At 59.4% G+C, this 15729-nt stretch overlaps 1 protein-coding gene across 1 annotated transcript in view; it reads left to right on the top strand.

The window, feature by feature from the left end:
• CACNA1I (calcium voltage-gated channel subunit alpha1 I) overlaps window positions 1–15404 on the top strand; it is a 112563-nt gene extending 97159 nt beyond the window's left edge. The window contains exons 24-38 of the mRNA XM_041756926.1: window positions 384–473; window positions 984–1176; window positions 1719–1870; window positions 3384–3493; window positions 4104–4237; window positions 5125–5195; window positions 7833–7911; window positions 8538–8659; window positions 9072–9416; window positions 9630–9776; window positions 10140–10262; window positions 12032–12197; window positions 13660–13859; window positions 14731–15162; window positions 15246–15404. Of these exons, the coding sequence (XP_041612860.1) occupies window positions 384–473; window positions 984–1176; window positions 1719–1870; window positions 3384–3493; window positions 4104–4237; window positions 5125–5195; window positions 7833–7911; window positions 8538–8659; window positions 9072–9416; window positions 9630–9776; window positions 10140–10262; window positions 12032–12197; window positions 13660–13859; window positions 14731–15162; window positions 15246–15404 (2523 nt within the window). The remainder of the gene's footprint in view (window positions 1–383; window positions 474–983; window positions 1177–1718; window positions 1871–3383; window positions 3494–4103; window positions 4238–5124; window positions 5196–7832; window positions 7912–8537; window positions 8660–9071; window positions 9417–9629; window positions 9777–10139; window positions 10263–12031; window positions 12198–13659; window positions 13860–14730; window positions 15163–15245) is intronic.
• Window positions 15405–15729: the final 325 nt, after the last annotated feature.

Below are 15729 nucleotides of genomic sequence, written 5' to 3'. Positions count from 1 at the left end.
TTTCAGGTGCTAGAGGCAAGCTTGGGGTGGCAGGGCCCCTTATCATATTTGTCAGGGATCTAGTTTAAAGTCACAGCAGACCTGGCAGTTAGCATTAGCTACATTCTGTGGGCGAGGAGACAAGAGCCCATGAATTCTCTTGAATTAATTTCAGAGCTGAACCAGGACTCCTGGTCTAGTGCTCACTGACCTCCAGCAGTGTCTGTGGGGTATATGACAAGCACATAGTAGGTCCTCAGGAACCATTTGTTGTCATCCTCAGGGAAGGCCTCTTTGATGCTCTGCCTCCTGAAGGCAGAAAACTAGAGAGCTGAGGAGGGGACAGGAGCAGCCTGAGCTGTCTGCACCACCACCCCACACCCTCCCCTTCCTGTGTCTTCCAGGCCCTAATGTCCCTCTTTGTCCTGGCCTCCAAGGATGGCTGGGTGAACATCATGTACAACGGACTGGACGCTGTCGCTGTGGACCAGCAGGTGGGGGTGGGCTGGGGCCAGGGCAGAGGGCAGCAGGGGAGGGACACGGTATCTTTGGGGGCCCAGTTGTCTAAAATGGCATCAGCAGGACCTACAGCCCCAGTGTCTCCCGCCATCAGCCGTGGCCCACCCCTCATCATCCCAGCCTGAATCTTCCACCAGGGAGGGCACTCCAAGCGGGCTTCTGCATGGAGGGTCAGAGCCTCATGAGTACAGAAGCAAGAGGAGGAGGAGAGGGGCTGAGCCAGTTGGGACAGAGGGACAGCAGGGGCAGGCCTGTGGTGGGAGAGTGCTGTGCTCGGGGAGTTGTGAGTCGAGGGCAGGAGGTGGTGGAGGGGCTAGGCAGGGCTGGAGGGTCCGGAGGCCCCGTGTGGGCCGGGGCAAGGGCCGAGTTTAGCCAAGGGCAGTCGGAGCCCGTGAGGGTGTGGTTCCGGCGGGGCTTGCGGAGCTTCCCGAGGCTCAGCACGGCGGCCCCCGTCGGCCTGCCTCAGCCCCATCTGCTCCCCGCAGCCCGTGCCCAACCACAACCCCTGGATGCTGCTCTACTTCATCTCCTTCCTGCTCATCGTCAGCTTCTTTGTGCTTAACATGTTCGTGGGCGTCGTGGTGGAGAACTTCCACAAGTGCCGGCAGCACCAGGAGGCCGAGGAGGCGCGGCGGCGCGAGGAGAAGCGGCTGCGGCGTCTGGAGAAGAAGCGCCGGAGTGAGTGGGTGGCCTGCTCTGCGTGCGCCCCGATCCTCCGGGTGCGGTGGCTGAGGCCTGGGTGTCACCACAGCCTCTGGGCCTTGGGGGCTGGAAGGGAACACAGGGCAGACTCTGTGCCCTTGGCCCTGCCCCTTCCTGTGGCATCTGCCTGTTAGGTGACCTGACCCCCCCGTTGCTGGGCACCCAGAGTCCACTGGTGACCCCCTGGTGACTCAGTTCACCCAAGGGCAAAGGCCTAGACCCCCAGCCCTGAGCTGAGGGACCCCTATCTTCCTGAGCAGACCTAAAGCCCCCGCCATGGGTGTGTTTGGGGTCTCTGGGTCACAGTCATCGTCCTGTCCTCCCCACCTCTTATCCCTTTTCCTTGTGTCCCCCTGGCTGGGTGGAGGAGACTTGAGTCTGACTCTCAGGGCCTGGGGTGTGCTGACATCTCTCCCTTTGCTTCCTCCCTCTCCTGTGGTGGTCCCTCCATATGCTCTGTTCCCCCACCTGGCTCCAACTCTCTGTGGCCTGTGCCACCCCCCCACATCCTCCTGCAGAGGCCCAGCGGCTGCCCTACTATGCCACCTATTGTCCCACCCGGCTGCTCATCCATTCCATGTGTACCAGCCACTACCTGGACATCTTCATCACCTTTATTATCTGCCTCAATGTGGTCACCATGTCCCTGGAGCACTACAATCAGCCCACGGTGAGCCCCAGCCCCAGCCTCAACCTGAGGTCACATGGTAGGGTGGGGTCCTCAACAGGACCCAGGGACAGGGTCAGGCAGGAGGGTCTGAGTAGCACCCTCAGTTGGGGCCCTGTGCCCAGGAAGCTCATGGCCTGGTAGGACAAATGAGAGAAAGGGAAATGTCACTTGTTCCTGATGAGTGGGGAGGTGACATTTGGGCCCACTCTTGCAGATGAGTACCAGTGGCAGTGTTGTGTGCAGTGTGACTCTGCAAGACACACTACAGATATTAACTCTGATGCTCACAGCAACCAAAGGTGGGGGAGGAGCCTTTCTACAAATTTTGTAGAGGAATAAACAGGCTTAGAGAAAACATGTTGCCTAAATTACTCAGCCTATACATAGTGGCCAGTCAGGACTGGAACTCAGATATGCATTCAAGACCTACCACATGGCCTCCACTGCTGCCTGGGCATATGGAGCCTGGGGGAGGGACATTCCTGGTCACAGGATCTTTGGAGGTAAATACTGTCATGGGGGAGAATGACCAGTGTCCAACGAGTTGCTAGCAGTGGTCGTGAGGGCCATGTGAGGAGCATGTAGGGACAAGTGCATTCTAAAAGTCTCAACATATTGGAGCTGAGAGGATGAAGGGTGAAGCAGGCGAGGAATTGGTGTCTTATAGATAACTGGGAGAGGCATATTATAAATGCAGGGTAAAGGAAGGCAACCATTGGCAGAACAAACAGTAGTTCTTCCAAATGAACGTGAGGAAGTAGAATAACAATACCAAGTATTTCTTGTGTGCCCAGCACTGGATTATTACCTCACTTAATTTGTACAGCAGTTCTTTAACAGTAGGTACTGTTATCTATCTAACAGGTACTGTTATCATTCCCTGTTTATGGATTTGGGAACTAAATCCCAGAGAGATTAAGTGACTTGCCCAAGGTCATGTAGCAAATAGAAAGTATGTGCCAGGCCAGGATTCAGATCTAAGCAGTCTGGTTCTTTCTCCTCCTCCTCCTCCTCCTCCTCCTCCTCCTCCTCCTCCTTCTTCTTCTTCTTTTTTTTTAAAGATTTTATTTATTTATTCATGAGAGACACAGAAAAAGAGAGAGAGGCAGAGACACAGGCAGAGGGAGAAGCAGGCTCCATGCAGGGAGCCCGATGTGGGACTCGATCCCTGGACTCCAGGATCACACCCTGGGCTGAAGGCAGGTGCTAAACCACTGAGCCACCCAGGTATCCCCAGCAGTCTGGTTCTTAACCATGACCCTTAAACATTACATCATCTTGCCTCCAGAAAGAGGTAACTGGACCAAATCAACAGAAATAAGGAAGAAGAAACCGCAGTGTAAAACAAATAGTGCACAGTAATTTAAATGGAGGGAATGAAAGGAGATATATAAACCATTGCACTAAACATGAATGGACTAAATTTTCCCCTTAAAAGGCAAAGACTTTTTGAGTGGAGGAAGGTGGGGGCAGGTCATGGGGTCTGGATCATGCTTTTCTTTGTCCTCCATAGTCCCTGGAGACAGCCCTCAAATACTGCAACTACATGTTCACCACTGTGTTTGTGCTGGAGGCTGTGCTGAAGCTGGTGGCATTTGGGCTAAGGCGCTTCTTCAAGGACCGGTGAGCAGCTTGGCTGGGCTAGGGCAGCGTGGAGTGGTTTTCAGGATGGGGAAGCAGTGCTGACCCCTGGGGAAGCCTGGAGCAGCCAGAGGTGGGCACTGATGGCAGGGGCCCCCAAGTCTTGCCTACGACTCTGAACATCCAGCTGATGGATGCAGGACATTCTCTCACGTCTCTTCAGCTTCTCTCTTGTGGGTCCTCCATAACCCACAGGCAGAACAGGGCATACCTCATGCTAGTTCTTATTTTCAGAGGGAACAAGTGAGGTTCAGAGAAGTTGATGGACTAGCCCAGGGTCACACAGAGGGAGCAGAGGGCTCAAGATTCCAATCTAGAAGTCTTAGCTCATTTTTCCTTCCCTGCAGGTGGCCAGAGATGTTTATTTAGCCTGGTCAGGCTCTTGCTGGAGGGATTGGAGGCTGTGGGGGGCAGGGAGGGAGCCAGACCCAGTGGAGTCTGGTGGGGCTAGTAGGGAGGGGTGGCCACACATCACTGAGGGTCGTAGCAGGAGGGTGGAGAGCTGGTAATCTCCTCCTAACCTAGGCATTTCTAAATCAGAGTGCCCTTCACCCTACCTCCCACTCCTGCCCTCCTCTGCCCGGCTGAGCAGGTGGAACCAGCTGGACCTGGCCATTGTGCTGCTGTCGGTCATGGGCATCACGCTGGAGGAGATTGAGATCAACGCAGCACTGCCCATCAACCCCACCATCATCCGAATCATGCGGGTTTTGCGCATTGCCCGGGGTGAGGGGCAAAGGTGATGGGGTGGGGACAGGTAGGGGCAGGATGGGACTCCCAGGAGTGGGGTGGGACAGGCAGGGGGAGGGGCACATGGACATGATGGGCTTCCTGCTGAGCAGGGGAACAGCCAGGAGGAGCATACACCCAACACACACACTTACTCCCTGTGTGTACACACTCACGAGCCCTCGTCTACAGACCGCTCTGTACCCCACACTGCACCCCCACCTCTGTGGAACACCACGACCCATGTGGACCAGTCTCAGGTTGGGATAAAAGGAACCCAGGGCAGCTGGGAAGACACTGGGAAGTAACTCTAGTTCCTCACGGGCATGCGTCCAACGCTGGCTGGGACTCTCTGTCCTCAATGCTTCTTAAAACCTTTGCTTCCCCCAAAAGCTCCCCCCTTACCCCAAAGCTGTGCCTACACTATTTTAAAAAACCTCTTGCCTTAGTGCTGGCCAGGCCCCTCTTGCTCTTTTGCTCTCCACCTGCAACAGCTTGTCGACACCTCCGGGTTGTGATGTGGGGAGGGTGCAGAGCAATTCAGCACAGGACACTGGAGGGAAGGGAGAGATGTGGGCACTTGGTCACTTTTGCTCTATCTCGGGGAATTATGTGCTCACAGACACACTTTGCTCCCACTGTGTGTGCCTCCTTCTCTTGGACACGTTCACACCGACATCCACACCTTGTGCATGCGTGTCTTCATGCACACCCCCGTTGTGCAGCGGCACCGATGTTCTTATGGTGTGGCCTCACCAAGTTGCCTCCCTTTGCTCGTACACTCCTCCACCTTCTCCCTTGTGCTCACTTCTGCATGTACATGCATGCACACGGCCATCCCCAGGGGCCCGGGCTGAGTGGGCCGGGCTGGGTGTCACCCGCAGTGCTGAAGCTGTTGAAGATGGCCACGGGGATGCGGGCCCTGCTGGACACGGTGGTGCAAGCTCTGCCCCAGGTAAGAGCCCCTCTTCCCGGCAGCCTGCCTGGCTGTCACTGGTGTCTCACAGGTCCTGACTTCCCTTCTCCAACCTGCCCAGAGCCAGGACAAAATGCTGCCTCCTAAGAAGCAGCTTGAGCGGGGGGGCTGTGACAGCTGGAAAGGGCCCACTGTGCCTCCTGGGAATCCCACAGTCCAGTCCTCCCCTCCCCCACCATCCTGACTCCTTTGCAGGGGGGTGGGGCGCCCCTCCCTCCCCTCAGGATGGCCTTTGCTCTGAGGTGAGCCTCATGCACATTCATTTATTCATTATGACTCATCTAGTCTTCAGGAATTTTAGGTGTCTTAAAATAAAGGGGACGAATACAGCACGATAAAAATGAGGATAAAAGATGAACAGCCCTGGGAAGGTGGAAGCAAAGCTGATGCTCTCAGGGACATGGAACTCGGGGATGCTAGTGAGTTCCATTCTGTGAGTGTCCCAACAGCCCACTTACAAAGGGAAGGCCACGCGGCTCTCATCAGGTCTGGATGGAAAGCAAGTAGGTGTTCATTCACAAAGACTGGGTTTTCCCTAAAATGAAATCCCTTCAGAGGAATTTGTCACATGGGAGATGCCCAGGAGGTCCCAGCTTCGAGTAGGAAACACGACAGTAATTACAATGACATCAGCACTTTAAGAGATGTGCGTGCCAAGTATCATGTAGCATAGGGGACTTACCCTCAAAATCTATTAGCTGTCATGGGGACATTGGACATTTTCTCCGTTCTGTGTAAAGCGCTATGCAAATGACACTTCTGGGGCACCTGGGTGGCTCAGTTGGTTAAGCGTCTGCCTTTGGCTCAGGGCATGATCCTGGGTCCTGGAATCCAGCCCTGTATCTGGTCCCCTGCTCAGTAGGGGGTCTGCTCCCTTTCCCTCTCCCTTTGGGCATACTCTCTCTCTCTCTCAAATCTAAAAAAAGAAAGAAAGAAAGAAAGAAAGAAAGAAAGAGAGAGAGAGAGAAAGAAAGAAAGAAAGAAAGAAAGAAAGAAAGAAAGAAAGAAAGAAAGAAAGAAAAAAAAAAGAAAAAAGAAAAAGAAAATGATACTTCCCACCAGCCTCTGCTCCGTGCAGAGGGAGGAGGCAACGAGGAAGGCTTCTCAGAGGAGGTGATGCATGACTTGGGCTTTGAAGGGTAGGGCAGAGGTGTTTACCAGGCAAAGACAGAGAAAGGGTCTTCTTCCCTGCAGGGGGAACAGAATACGCAAATGGAGTCTGGTTTCTGTGTGGCCAGAGTTTGGGGTGGGATTAGGCAGGGAGGGAGTCCACGGGACTAGGTCACAAAGGGCTTCGATGCTGGGACAGTGAGCTCGGGCTTTGTCCTGGGGGCAGTAGGCATCATGAGAGGTTCTGGACAAGGCAGGCCTCAAGCAGAGAGCTGCTTTTTAGGAGAGGCTGGAGGTAGGGAGGCCAAAGTGAGGAGGCTGCTGCAGCCATGCAGGCTCTGGGAGATGCTGAGGGTGGAGGGAGGGACTGATAGGGACGGTGAGGCACCCCCCCCCCCCCCCCCCCCCCAGTTAAAGAGCCCTGCTCACCTGGGCCTGCAGAGGCTGGGAGGCTGACGTGAGGGCCTGGGCCACGCTTGCTGCCTTGCCTTGCGGGTGTTTGGTGAGCGCTTATACCGTTAACAAGCAGAGCATCTTTTAATTAGTCAGACGCTCTGGGTATGATTGTAGGACAGCTCAGAAGGAGAATCCTCCTCTGGAGCAGAGAAACACGGGGAGCTTGTGGTTAACATGGTTTACTTCTCAACAATTAATGCAAACCCTCTTCTGATTCTGTTCATGCAGGCCTTCTGAGGGTTCCAGAACATACTCCATTTCTAGGGCAAGAATATGTTTGAGCCTTATCTTGTCCACAGCATGAGTTACAGGCAGTCTCCAGTGAATGGATGGATTTGGAATAGGTTTATAATCTGGGACATTTTGTTCCCACAGGAGCTGTAGGACAGGGGTGGCTGGGTTTGCAGGAAGCTTCTGGGGCTCACAATCCTGCGTGATTCCTGTGCTCACCTGTCTCCATGGCCAGACCCCGGGGAGATCCTACTTAACCCGGCCATGTCCCTCCCTGCCCTCAAGGGCTCTCAGACCAGCAAGGCACAGTGACAGGGACACACTGTCTTACACAGTGTGCCTTACACTCACACTGCTTCCTGGAGAGATCCAGGCGGGCTTTGTGGAGGAGGCAGCACTATCGCTGAGACCGCCTCCCTCCCTCGCTGGGACATTACCTACCACACGTGTGTGGAGTAGTGACTGTGTGCGTGGAGTCAGGCTGCTGGGTTTGAATCCCAGTGCTACCACTTAAGTAGCTGTGTGACCTCGGGTAAGTCACTTCACCACTCAGTACACGTCTCTCTCATCTGAAGAATGGGGTAACATGTAGTTCAGAGATCATTGTGCCGAATGAGCGAGCTAATGAGTCTGAAGTGCTTGAAACTGGCGGCTCCCAGGGTAGGATCTCCACATATTTTGTCATTCTGTGTCCTGTGCTGGGCCTGCCTCCCCCACCACACACACCCTGGGGTCTGGGGAGGTCACTGCAAGGTGGCAGCCATGGGCACAGAGCTGCCCTTCAGGCTGCCCCACCCCCGCCCCCTGCTCTCCCTACAGGTGGGCAACCTGGGCCTTCTCTTCATGCTGCTCTTCTTTATCTACGCTGCCCTGGGCGTGGAGCTCTTTGGGAAACTAGGTGAGTGACTCCTGAAGCAGGCCTGGGCTTGGGGCAGGGTGGTGGGTGCTGGGGGAGGGCCTTGACGGAGTGGGGAGGCTTGACCCCAGCAGAGTGTCACATCAGGGTCTTTGTACTGGGGAGATGCCCCTGCTGCAGGCCCGTGAGGGGATAGGGGGTGACCCTCAGCCATCTACACCCTCCCCTGGGATGGGCAGTAGCTCTAGAGAGACACTCACCTGGAGCCACCTGCATACCCTAGGCCTGATCCCCAGCTGTCGGACCTCCCGAGATGGCCCCTGTGCTGGCGCCCGTCCCGAGGCAGCACCAGCCCAATGAGCAGAGGGGGCAGGGCACAGGCCGAGGGCAGCAGCCCAGGCTGAGCCAGCCCTGCACAGGGTTGGCTTCAGAAAGTGAGCGACCTTGAGGCCTGGCCCTCACCCCTGAGTCCTCTCTCTCAGAACCTGATACACCAGTGACTGATACACCAGCTCATGTGTCCCTCCCTGAGCCTCAGTTTCTCTATCTGTGGGCTGGGCGCCTCCAAGGATTGGAGATCCTAAGATGAGGCCTAGAGGCTCCGGGGCAGGGTGGGCGGGGCAGGGGGCTCTGCAGTGGGACAGGGCTGACCTCTTCTCTCCTCTTAGTCTGCAATGACGAGAACCCATGCGAAGGCATGAGCCGGCATGCCACCTTCGAGAACTTTGGCATGGCCTTCCTCACGCTCTTCCAGGTCTCCACTGGCGACAACTGGAATGGGATCATGAAGGTACCCGTGGGCAGGCTGGGGAGGGAGCAGTCGGTCTGGGTTCTGGGGGTGAGGGTCCTGACAGCTAGGGCTCTTGGGCCCCCTGCCTGCCCGGCGCCCTGCTGCACACGGGAGGGGACTGCAGGGCACCTGCCTGGGGCTCCGCAGCGCAGCGAGGCGGAGAGGAGCCGAGAAAGCGTTCTCTGCCAACCCCTGCCTGCTGCTCTGCAATTAGTGCTCGGATCTAGGGGACACGACTCGCCCGGGGCCAGAGGGAACTGGGGGCCCACAGCCCAGGGCGGGGGGCTGCAGGCGGCGCCCCTCCTCGCTGTGGCCCACGCCCTGGGCCTGGGCTGGGCAGGGCGGCGGGGCTCACAGAGGGTGGACATGAGCCCCCCACCGCGGCCCTCACGGACCCTCACCCCCGGGGCAGGACACGTTGCGGGACTGCACCCATGACGAGCGCAGCTGCCTGAGCAGCCTGCAGTTCGTGTCGCCGCTGTACTTCGTCAGCTTCGTGCTCACGGCCCAGTTTGTGCTCATCAACGTGGTGGTGGCCGTGCTCATGAAGCACCTGGACGACAGCAACAAGGAGGCCCAGGAGGACGCCGAGATGGATGCCGAGCTGGAGCTCGAGATGGCCCACGGCCTGGGGCCCAGCCCGCGGCCCCCCAGCAGCTCCCCGGGGGCACCTGGCCGAGGCCCGGGTGGGGCAGGCGGCGGTGGCGGTGGCGACCCCGAGGGCCGTCTGTGCCGGCGCTGCTACTCTCCGGCCCAGGTGGGCAGGGGTGCAGAGGGCGGCACCACGGGGCTGCAGGGGCGCTGGGCCTCCGAGGCCTTGGGCAGAGACCTCGGTGGTTTGGGGCCCTGCCCTGCTTAGCTCCGTTGAAGGGGTGACCCCTGTGCCAAGGGGGTTGGGCCCCGCCCACCCCGCAGTCCCCGGACCCGGCCGATAATCCCGCCTGTCCCCACCCCGTCCCCGTCCGCCTAGGAGAACCTGTGGCTGGACAGCGTCTCTTTAATCATCAAGGACTCCTTGGAGGGGGAGCTGACCATCATTGACAACCTCTCTGGCTCCATCTTCCATCACTACTCCTCGCCGGCTGGCTGTGAGAAGTGTCACCACGACAAGCAAGAGGTAGGGGCAGCCTCGGCGGGAGTTGGTACCTTGTTTGGGGTGGGGGGGCAGCCTGAGGGAAGAGCCTGGGCCGATGTGACCATCACTGTTCAGCTTCGAGGGGACTCTGCGTCTGGGGGCCAGTGGGCCAGCTTTGGAGCTCATAGCCCCCGGCCACCCAACACAGGCCTGGCACTGTGCCGACTGTGACACCCTCGTGTTGTCCTCTCCCCCTGCCCCCCCTGGGCCCCCTGTGCATGGTGGCATGGTGTCCGTACTGGCAGATCTCTGCACCTCTGACCACCAGTCTGTGTCTTTCTGGAGGACAAGGCTGGCCCCATCCCAGCCTCAGGGGTGACATGAAGTGGCCACCTCTCCCTGCAGGTGCAGCTGGCCGAGACAGAGGCCTTCTCCCTGAACTCAGACAAGTCCTCCTCCATCCTGCTCGGTGATGACCTGAGTCTCGAGGATCCCACAGCCTGCCCAGTCGGCCCCAAAGACAGCAGGGTGAGCGGTCCCAGTGGGCGGCTGGGGCTGTCCCTGCAAGCTGACACTGCTTCTTGCAAGTGCGCCGAAATCTGAGCGGCACTTGCTGTGTGGCAGGCCCTCATCTCTTGTTGGTTGGATGAGGGCAGTGGGGCTCAGAGAGGTGGAGTGATTTACCTGAAGTCAAACAGCAACAGGCCCAGCCAGGGCCCCCAGGCATGGCATTCTGTGGCCTCAGCCGCTCCCTGTTTCTTTGGATATTTTTTATTCATTTAATGGGGGTTGTCCCAGGCAGGACAAAGTCACCAGTGTTTGGGGTACGGGGGTCAGGTGTGAGGCTGAAGAGAACTGAGAAGAGTCGCACCAGATGCAAGCACCTATTGTGTGCCAGGCATTTGTACTCTGTCTCCCAGCCCTCCCACCCCCTTTTAAAGATTTTTAAAAAAATTATTTATGAAAGACACACAAAGAGAGGCAGAGATACAGGTAGAGGGAGAAGCAGGCCCCCTCTGGGGATCACGCCCTGAGCCGAAGGCAGACGCTCAACCACTGAGCCACCCAGGTGTCCCTCTCAACTCTTGGCATTAGGGATGATCTGGTCCCATTTAGCACTTGAGGAAATGGGGGAGCTCTGAGGAACGGAGCGGCTTCCCACCTCACACAGCTGGAATGGCAGAGCAGGGAGGCCAACCCTGGGGCTGGCCCCCAACCTCTACCCCTGAGGCAGGCTGTCTGGGGACGCCTGGAGGCCGGGAAGGTGCCACTGTGTTCATCTTGCAGACTCAGGCAGGAGACGTGTGCCGCTGGGCTCGTGAGCTCAAGGCCAAGCTGTAAGAGGAGCTGTGGAGGGGGTGGGCCCTGCCTGGCCTGAGGTAGGGATGTGGTGGCCCTGCGGAGGACAGCCTCTTTCCCCCAGACTCCCAGGACAGCCTGGGTTTGGCACCACTGTCTCCTGGAGCCATGCTCCATCTGCTCTATCTTCCAGTCCACTCCCTGCCCTCTCCAGCACCCCCCAACAGCTGGTAGCTCCTGTACACCCTCCCACCCTGCCCAGCCCCTTCCTGCATCTCCCTGCACCCTTGTGCTGCTCTTCGACACAGGATGTTGGAGTGAGCCAGCCACTCCTGGGCCTGGTTGGGCCTCAGCGAGTGTAGTGTGGTATTTATTCTAGACTCGTGGGGGGCGGAGGGGAGGTCCATCTGCCTTGGAAGGGGGCACTGAGGCAGCTTTAGAGGAGCTTGCTGGGTGTAGGGGTCACTGGGCAGCAGGGCTGAGGAAGGGCTGGGCCCAGGGAGTGCCAGAAGGACTGCCAGGCGGCTTCCGGGTGCTAGACCCAGGAAGGAGGGCTTGCTCTCTTCTTCATGGATGCGGAAGGTGGGGCTCGGCAAAGGGAAAGGGCCTTCCCATGCTCACAGGGAGGCCCCTGCAGCCGCTCCACCTGTCTTATGCCTTCACCAGCCTGGACTTGACTTCTGCACTGGGCCCGTGTCTGTACCAGGCACTTGGCTACAGAGACAAGGGAGACCCTTGGGATCTCAGGGCCATGTGAAGAATGAACAGGAAAACTGTAGCCTGCCTGGGACACCAGACCGGGCTTCCTGGAAGTGGGGCCCTTTCACCTGGGTTCTGGAAGATGACCATTGTTGGCCAGGTGGAAGAGGCCAGGAGAAGGCCATCTCGGGCAATGAGAGTGGCCTGAGCAAAGGGCTGTGGGTTAGGCTCACTTTATGGCAGGCTCGGTCTCTGTCCCCCTGTCACTACTCTAACCCATCCACCTCCCTTTCCTGCAGGGTGAGCCAGATACACCTGAGCCCATGCAGGTAGAAGAGGTGGGAGAATGCTTCTTCCCCTTGTCCAACACGGCTGTCTCGTCAGATCCTGAGAACTTCCTGTGGGAGAAGGAGACGGTCCCATCCAATCCCGTCCGGTCCTGGCTAAAACAGGAGAGCAGCCGAGGTGAGGGGGGGAGCCCCCCGCCAGCTCCCCATGGCCCCACTCTCTGGCGGCTGCTCCAGAGAGCCAGGCTGGCTGGCTGACTGGCTGTTTTCCTTAGTGTCTCTGCCCAAACAATTATATTGAGTCCAGAAAGAACCAGATGGTAACAGACAATAAAAGATGGGGCTCTCAGGTCTGATATAACAATGATGAAAGATCAAGAGCCAGATAATACAGAGAGGAGAGATGATAATCATCTAGCAACCTGGTCTAATGGGAGATTCATGCTGAGCTCCTGGGAGCTGTGGTGAAAAGGGAAACCCGTCACACAGAGCTCTCATTAAGCAGAAGGAAAGCTGCCAAATTATTGTGGTATTTTTCTAGAGCTGAATTTGAGAGGTGTTTAATCCCATAGATCTTCACACAAGGTGATGCTGAACAACAGAAAGCCAGTTGTAAAATGTCCTGAAGTTTATCCTTCGGGCCCATCCTCAGCATCTTGTGTTTGTGCTCTGGGCTTGGCTGGGCTGTGGGCACGAAGACAGAGGACCGAGTTCACTTGTTCCATCCCTCTGGCTCAGCTTCACCTCCAGGCCTCTGAGAGGGTGATGGGAATCCGGTTCCACAGTACTGGTTGGGGAAGAGGGCAGAGAGATGAGTTCAGCAGTAGAGAGATTCCCCCCCGCCCCAAGACCCTGAGCTCACCCCAGGTACTTCCTGGGAGGCCTGGCATCGAGCACCTTCCAGGAACTGGAGGTGGAGAGACTTTTCCAAGGACTCTTCCTAAAGCCAAGGGCTTGGTGGCTGAGGTGCCAAGACCCCGGACTTCCTGGACCAGAGTCAGGGTGCAGGACCCAAGAGCCATTCTGATGGAAAGCCATCCCCTTTAGCTAAGCATTCATCTGTGTATTCCTTAAGTAATAAGATGACATAGAATAGGAACCCGTCCTCCTCCCTACCTCCTCACCACCTGCTGGGGACATTCAAGCTATCCAGCCCCCTTGGCCCTGTCCCCTCTCTACCCCTAGCAGAGCAGACCAGACAGGTCCAGCAGCCTTCTATCTGCTCTGCCTGTCCAGTGCAGTGCCCACCCTGCCTGCCATCCCGGAGGGGCCCCCAGGTCTGGCTGCACCCTGTGAAGTGTCAGGCCCCGGGGTGGCTAATCATAGCAAGCATCTGCTGTGCCCCTTGTCCTGAGCTGGGAGCCCCACAGCTGCTGCCTGTTCTTATAACCTTCCCCCCCCCCCCTTGAGGTAGGCCTGGGTTCCCTGTTTTGCAGAGGAAGGAACCCAGGGGTCCTTGAGCCTGGGTCCACTGGCTCCAAAAACTTGTCTTTGCCCAGTGGCCAGGAAATCAGAGGGTCTGGCTCAGTATTTCTTTCTGGCTTTTGCAATGGAGACACCAACTCTCAGAGAGGGAGACTGACGCATGGTTTCACAGCCACCAGCCTGAGCCCGCTAGCTGCTCTCTTCTGCCTCCCCAGCTGCACCCCCGAGTCCCTTCTCCCCGGATGCCTCCAGCCCGCTTCTGCCCATGCCTGCGGAGTTCTTCCACCCTGCTGTGTCTGCCAGCCAGAAAGGGCAGGACAAGGGTCCTGGCGCTGGGACTCTCCCCAAGATCGCCCTGCAGGGCTCCTGGGCATCCCTGAGGTCGCCGAGTGTCAACTGCACCCTCCTCCGGCAGGTACGGGCACCTCCCCGTCTCCAGGAGCTTTCCTGGCGGGGGACATCTGAGTGGGGCCTTGAGGTCCAGGTGGAGATGGAGGGGCCAGTCTGGGGGATGGGAGGTCTGGCCTGCAGGGCCAGCTCTACTGCACTGGCCAGGGCTGCCTCCTGGGCATGCAGAAGGCACGGAGCACAGAGCAGAAAGGCCAGCAGAGCCAACAGCCCCACGCGTGGGTGGGGTTCCCTGGGCTCAGAGAGAAGCAGGAGCTGCCCTGGCTCCCACAGTATGGTGGAAGCAGAGCCGGGCCTAGAGCTAGTCCACCTGCTGACCCCAGCTATGTGCCAGGCTGTGTGCCAGGCTCGGAGGCCACAGCAGGCCACAGAATACGAAATCCCCCTCTCGTGGCTTATACGGTATTATTCAGTGTACGCCTTGCAGGGCTGCGAGAGGAGAGATGGTAAGCCAGAACACATGCGTGAAAAGCATAGTCTTTGAGAGCGACACGTGCTAGGGAGGACACTGCACCAGGAAGGGCTGTGGGGGAGCAGTTCGAGGCGCTGGGAAGGCCCTGAGGGGTGAGGTACAGGGGCGTCTGGCAGAGATTTCCAGGCAGCAGTGGCGGGTCTGAGGGGTGGGGAGAGTGAGGGGGAGCATGGTGGGAAGAAAGGTCCCGGAGGCTGGAATGGGGTCCTCAGGCCAGTGTGGGTGCGCTTGAGTTAGTTGCCCCGGGCTGCGGCGGGAGGCGGGAGGGCGAGGTGGGGGGGGAGCCCGCCGGCTGCCGGCAACCCCGGGGTGCGGTGCGGTGCGGTGCGGTGCGGTGGGCGAGGAGGGGCCGGGCAGCGCCCCCAGCAGCGGCCTGCAGCCCCCGCCTCCCCCCCCCCCGCCCCAGGCCACAGGGAGCGACACGTCGCTGGAGGCCAGCCGCAGCAGCTCGGCCGGCAGCCTGCAGACCACGCTGGAGGACAGCCTGACCCTGAGCGACAGCCCCCGGCGCGCCCTGGGGCCGCCCGCCGCCGCCCCCCCGGGCCCCCGGGCCGGCCCGTCGCCCGCCGCCCGCCGCCCCAGCCTGCGGGGCCGCGGCCCGTTCAGCCTGCGGGGCCTGCGCGCGCACCAGCGCAGCCACAGCAGCGGCGGCTCCACCAGCCCGGGCTGCACGCGGCGCGACTCCATGGACGCGTCGGACGAGGAGGGCGCGGGCGGCCGCGGCGGCGCGGGCGGGGAGCCCTCGGAGGCGCTCAGCAGCCTGTCGCTCACCGCCCTGTTCGCGCCGCCGCCGCCGGGGCCCCCGGGCGCGCGCCGCTCCAGCAGCACCAGCAGCCTGGCCGCCGCGCCCGCGCCCCGCGCCCCCGCCCCGCCCCGCGGCCCGGCCCCGAGCCCCTCCTCGTCCTGGGCGCCCGAGCGCAGCAAGGCGGCGGCGGCGGCGGCGGCGGCGGCGGCGGCCGCGGCCCCGACGGCCTCCCCCGAGCCGCAGCCCGGCCCGGAGCAGCGGGCGGGGGCCGCGGCGGGCAAGCGGAAGAGATGAAGGCCGCGGGGCGGGGCGGGGGCGCGCCCCGTCTCACCTAGTCTTACCTCAGGGGCCGGGGGCGCACCCCGGGGTCGCGCAGGGGCCGGGCCAGGCCGCCGAGAGGGGGGCCCTGGCGGGTCCCGGTGCGCCGAGCCCCCGCCGCGGCCCTGCCCGTGCACACGCGCGCACACACATATATATATATGCATATAGAGAGAGACAGACATATATATTTATTTATTTTTTTTACCGAGAGCTTATGATTTCCAGAAAGTGCTAAAGTTGGGGGCGGGGGTGCGGGCCGGCCGCCAGGCAGGGCTTTTGCCCGACGCTGAAGGACCGGCCGACCTACCCCAGGGCCGGTGGTCCCGCGGGGTGTCAGCA

This window comes from Vulpes lagopus, chromosome 5, assembly GCF_018345385.1.
Source record: "Vulpes lagopus strain Blue_001 chromosome 5, ASM1834538v1, whole genome shotgun sequence".
NCBI lineage: Eukaryota > Metazoa > Chordata > Mammalia > Carnivora > Canidae > Vulpes > Vulpes lagopus.
Note: the sequence above shows the minus strand (reverse complement) of the source record. Positions and strands in the feature narration are given on the sequence as shown.